This window comes from Gopherus evgoodei, chromosome 7, assembly GCF_007399415.2.
Source record: "Gopherus evgoodei ecotype Sinaloan lineage chromosome 7, rGopEvg1_v1.p, whole genome shotgun sequence".
NCBI lineage: Eukaryota > Metazoa > Chordata > Testudines > Testudinidae > Gopherus > Gopherus evgoodei.
The window spans coordinates 58,758,782-58,764,781 of record NC_044328.1 but is presented as its reverse complement, the minus strand read 5'-3'; the positions used below and the strand labels follow the sequence as shown (position 1 = coordinate 58,764,781).

At 42.9% G+C, this 6,000-nt stretch overlaps 1 protein-coding gene across 1 annotated transcript in view; it reads left to right on the top strand.

Moving 5' to 3' along the window:
• Positions 1-1,226: 1,226 nt before the first annotated feature.
• The window catches only part of SH2D4B (SH2 domain containing 4B), a 141,542-nt gene continuing 136,768 nt past the window's right edge, over positions 1,227-6,000 (top strand). Inside the window, exon 1 of the mRNA XM_030569811.1 lies at positions 1,227-1,410. Coding sequence (XP_030425671.1) covers positions 1,227-1,410 — 184 coding nt within the window. The remainder of the gene's footprint in view (positions 1,411-6,000) is intronic.

Genomic DNA, 6,000 nt, shown 5'->3' with positions numbered 1-6,000 from the left:
CTGAGTTTCTGCTTCTCCAATGGCCTGTGTGCATTCAGCCCTATTTTTAGACTGACGAGTGCTAAAATAGAGGTCTGTGAAATACACGCAAAGTGAGAGGAAACAGCACAAAATGTGAGTTTATTTGCCTTTTGCTACAAATGCAGAAATGGCCGTATTTTGGTTTTGCTCAAAAAAAGGCCTCTTTTCAATTAAAAATGAGCTAGTTCCCCAGAGAAAATAGGCACACTTAAAGGAAAATTGGCTTTGGAATTTGATTGGATTTAAAAATAAAAAAATAAAAAAATAAAAACATTAAACTGCTGTTGGACTGATTGCTAAAATACTAGTGTTTTATTGAGATTAGTGAAGTGACTTTTTACTATGTAATAGCATAACTTGCTTGATCAGTAAACATATCTTTCTCCAGTCAAAGTGGACAAATGAATTGCATAGGCTACATGAACTGTGGAGAACTGCCTCTTGTCTAGTTAATATTAATTTGCTACTTATAAAGTGATAAGAATCTCATGGCTTCTGTTGCCTCTATTTTCCTTTTAAATCCTCTGTAGTCAGTTTGCTGAATCCCCATGTCTGTTGTCTCTAAGTAAACGTGAGAGGTGATGATGATGATGATGATAGGGGTGGCACACCCTACTAAGACTGATTAGGGAGATTATACTAGGAAATATAGTGCAAACTAGTTTCCTCTCTTATTGGAGATCAATTCCCCAAGGGAGCTGGAATGACATAGATAGTGCCAGTGTAACTGTTACTTTTAGCCATGACATCAGTCTGAACCCAACAACACTACACCACTGCTGCAGAATGGGAACCGGTTCAGCAGAAATAGTGCTGTAACCAGTGCCTCCCTTTGCACTGAGGTTTCTCTGCTTATTCATGCCCATTCTGGAATTTGCTGTTGTGTTTTGTTTTTTTTAATCTTTTTGCAGTAAAGTTCACACAAGTGGCCTCTCATTGTTCACCTGGCCTTCTCATTCCCCCCGCCTTTCTTCACTTGACACGTGTTGCTGTCTTCAGTGGGTGAGATGCCCAGGGAATTCTGTCATCATTCAGGGAAGGGGAGGAGCGCAGGTGTATGAAAAAGGGACAGAAGAAGAATTGGAATCTCCCCCAGGGAAGGCAGCTGTTGGGAGAGTTCTCTTGGTTTGAGTTACTTTGTGGAGTGCTGCAGGTGTGATTTTTGGGGGCTGTCGTGAGTGCTGTGGGAGGTTTTGTGAATTGCCATGCTGCAACAAATTTTGCATGATATGTACATTGACCCTGAGCTCCTGGCAGAACTGAATGACGAGCAGAAGCACATCCTGTTCTACAAAATGAGGGAAGAGCAGCTGAGGCGTTGGAGGGAAAAGGAGGAAAAAGAACAAAGAGAGGAAGCTGCGCTGAAAAGGACAGCGAGATTCAAGCAAAGTAAGCTTTTGTGGATGTGGGCTGAGATGGGCCTATGTGATTTAGAGGAACAAGATGGGCTGTAAGGCACTCTGTAGATGGACGAGACCACTTGGAGTAGTGTTGCCAAGTGGCTAAAACAGGGGAATGGGTGGAAGCTTGGCTCCAATGCTCTGCCCTCCATTCACTGACCAGAGAACCAGCACTACCCAAGGGTGAGTAGTCCTATTGCTGCTATAAACCAACAGTAATTTACTAATCCAGAAAGGCAGAACCAAGAGGAAATTTCCATTTAGATGCTGCCCTGAAGCACAAAGCCTCCCAGTGCTATTGCCATGGCAGGGCAGTTTAAGCACTGCCCGCTGTGGGGTGCCTATGGTCATAACCTAGCCTTTAAAGTCTGCCCAAAATTTTCCAAAAGTTCCTAATGATGCTTGGGTGTCTGGTTTCCAGAAACTGATGGATGTTGAGAGAATTCATGTTTGTAAACTTAGATGGAAAATGTTATAGGATTGCAGAATCCTGGACTTACCCCCAAAAGTTCTTGTGTGTGGAGACAAAGGATACAGCGTTGTCATTTCTGTGCAAAGGTATGATCGTGGGTTACATGTAATTTTTTCAATGTGCATGAACAATAATCATTTGCTGAGCTCAATCTTTTTCTCCACAACCCCTTGCTAGTATGGTAGGTTTATCCATCATTTCAGGGATTCAGAAAATATGGTAAGGCTCACAATTAATTGGACAAAGCCAAAGCTCAGAATAAGTCTTTTCTTCAGTCACTAATTAGCCAGCTCTGAGCTTTGCTATTGCAGAATTCCAAGACGAGCATATATGTGCTGCTTACATTAAGACGCAACTGGGGTACGAGTCTTGGTTCTGGGTACTAGATATAAGTGTAGGTTTCAGGGCTTAACTGAGCGTGTTTGTGCTTTAAGTAGTGTATGGCCTGTTCTTGCACGGTGCTGACTACATCCCTATGGATGTTTTACACCTTTCAGGCTGGGTCTTTACCCTGATTGTATGCTTCACTTGTAACTGATCCTGTAGACTTGTTGGAACAATTGCAGGATCAGGCCCTCTAAAATGACAGGATGTTAATGTACAAAGGTATTCTTAAAGCAAAATCCAGTGGGGAGTGCAGATACATGAATATCCTATGGATTAGCAACAAATGGGTTAAAATTGTCCCTACACTGTTATCAACATGAAGGCCCGGAGGATCCTATTGGCTACACTTGAAATTTCAAAGCGCTGCCGTGGCAGCACTTTGAAGTGTGAGTGTAGTTGGAGCGCCAGCGCTGGGAGAGAGCTCTCCCAGCGCTGCACGTAAACCACATCCCTTACGGGTGTAGCTTGCCGAGCTGGGAGCCACGCTTCCAGCACTGCAGCACTGATTACACTGAGGCTTTACAGCGCTGTATCTTGCAGCGCTTGGGGGGTGTTTTTTCACACCCCTGAGCGCGAAAGTTGCAGCGCTGTAAAGTGCCAGTGTAGCCGTGGCCAGTTAATTTTCTATTTGCCTCCTGAACACATTCTTAAACACACTGTAAAGGGACTTCTCCTACAAAAGATCACCTCTATACTGCTTCTTTCATATGGTAAACAAAGCTTGTTTACTTTGATTTGTAGCTGAGGAAAAAATTAGAAATGCAATTCAGACCCACAGACCAAAACAATATTATAGTGTCAAGATAATTTGCATTACACTCATTCTCTGAGGAACACAGATGCAGAAAAATCTAATGGCAAAACTATTTATGTGACAATTTGTCATGCTGACATCTAAATTTTCATATATAAATTATATATTAATCCTATTCAGCATTGAAGTGCAGGAGACCATTTTCTATGTAACTAATTTTCTTATTTACAAATAAAGAGGGAGAAAAGCAACAAAGGAACCTATAGATCATGTCTGTGCATAAGTGTGCACATGCACATGCAGAATAAAGCAACACGGTGACCCAGCTCCATTTTACACTCCTTGTCCCAAATTACCCCTATAAGATATCCTGATGGTTTTCCAGAAAATGTTCTTTCACCTTTCGTTCAACTCTTATTCCACTGGGCAACCAGTTTTGCTAGTTCCTTGAGTATTGTAATAAATGTCTGGCATGCAAGAGTACTGGACTTTCAAAAGGAAGGAAGGAAGGGTAATGGGACTGAATGGGAGGTAGGTGCTTAACTCCCTTAAATTCCTCTGAAAATGTGTGTGTGGGGGTTGTTTTTGTTTTTTTTTCCTCAGTCAGTTGACATAGGTAAGGGTTACAAAAGGTTTGTAATCCTTGAATATGCTAGTCTCTCTGTTAACTGTTCAACCTCACATGAATTGGGTTTATTAGGAGGCAGTGCAAACTAGAGTCTAGGGCTCTGGAGACCTGGGTTTTATTCCTGGCTCTGCTGCTGGTTGACCTTGGGCAGGTCATTTTCTCTGAGCCTTATTTTCCCCATCTGTAAAATGGGGATAATAATACAGACCTGCTTGGAGGTCTTTGGATTAAAAGGTGCTAAGTAGTAGTATTATGCAGATCTGTAATATAATGTCAATGGTCTCTCCTAGCAGCTGGCTTCTTGCAAGGAAAATGTGTTGCAGCTCAACCAGAAACAATGGGCCTGATGTAGGAATTACTGGGTGGAATTCTATAGTCTGTGTTTATGCAGGAGCTCAGACTAGTGGTCCTTTCTGGCCTTAAAATCTATGAGTGTATGAATCTTTCCCAACATGCATTCTGGAACATATTGAACTCTTTAGAACACATTGTGTAGCAATTTGAAGTCCTATTCATGCTCCCAATGGAATGTAAAGGAGGTTTCCTATGCTTGGGACCTGCTCCATATAGTGGTATAAGGGATTTCTCCCTCTTTGAATAGCTTCTAGGAAACTTGGAAGTGCCAAACCACCTCCTGGATGGTTTCATCTGCTTCCTTTGCCAAAAGTCTGATTCTCTATCCTATGACACTGGTTTTATGCTGGTGTTAATCTGTTGATGTCAGTGGCACTATACTGGTATAAAGCCAGTGTAACAGAGTTGAGAATCAAGCCCTAGCTTTTCTCAGATGCCATGTAGTTAGTTTGACACCTAGTAGAGCTGTGAGAAATGGGTCTTGAATTGCCTGGCCTTTTGGCCTGACATGAGTCAGGATTACAAAGGTTTACACTGTACACACATTAAAAGCATGTAGGAACAAAATTAGAAAGGCCAAGGCAGAAACAAGATTAAACTAGCTAGGAACCTAAAGGGTAACAGGAAAACATTTTAGATACATTAGAAGCAAGAGGAAGACTAACAACAAGGCTGATCCATACCTCAATGAGGAGGGAAAGACAATAACAGAAAATATAGAAACAGATGAAGTGTTTTTGTTTCAGTTTTTCATTTGTTTTCACCAAAAAGGTTAGCAGAGATTGGAGGACAAACCTAGTGAACATCAGTGTAAATGGGGTAGGATCAGAGACAAAAATAGGGAAAGAACAACTTAATAATTACTTAGACAAGTTAGATGTTTTCAAGTTGGCAGAGCCTGACCTAAGTACAGCCTAGAATACTTAAGGAGCTGGCTGAAGAGATCTGTGAGCCATTAGTGATTCTCTTTGATATCTCATAAAACGCAGGAGAGATCACAGAGGACTGGAAAAGGGCAAATATGGTACCTGCCTATAAAATGGGGAATAAGGACAACCCAGGGAATTATAGACTAGTCAGTTTAATTTTGGCACCTAAAAAGATAATGGAGCATATAATCAAACCATCAATTTGAAAGCACATAGAGGATAACAAGGGTTTAGTAAATCGACACCAATTTGTCAAGAATAAATCATATCAAACCAACCTAACATCCTTCTTTGAATTAGAATTCAAAATGGTCTTGACCAACTGGAGAAATGGTCTGAAATAAATACCCCAGGAAGTTGTGGAATCTCCATTATTCAAGATTTTTAAGAACAGTTAGCTAGACAAACTCTTGTCAGGGATGGTCTAGATCAGGCCTGCACAACATACAGCCCACGGCCCGCATGCAGCCCGCGAAGCCTCACTGTGCAGCCCACGGGGGGATTCTAAATCCCGCGCACACGGCGCTCTGTTGGCAGCCTAGAGCACTTTTAAATCTCAGCCGCGGCTGGGATTCAAAAGGCTCTGGTCTGCCCGCCGTGGCGAGGAGCCGAGAGCCCTTAAATCTCAGCAGTGGCCGGGATTCAAAGGGGAGCCCACGGGGAGCCCAGAGCCCTTTAAATCTCAACCATGGCTGGGAATCAAAGGGCTCTGGGCTGCCCCCAACCTCTTCAGCTGGAAGCCCCTGGTTGATTTAAAATCAAATATCACCTCCCCACCCCCAACCTTCCTTTTTGGCCCACAGCTGTTTTGGTGGGGTGGTGCTGGGGAAGGAGTGTTTGTTTTCGCAAGGCCGGGAGGTGCTGGGGGGGAAGCTTCTGCGGGGCCGGGGGATTTCTGCCTTCAGCTGTTTTCTTTGGAGTAATGTGGCCCTTGCCGCTTTACGAGTTGTGCAGGCCTGGTCTAGATAACATTTAGGTTCATCTCAGTGTGGAGAACTGGCCTAGATGACTTATCATGATCCTTTCCAGGCCTTCATTTCTATGCTTTCTGTAAG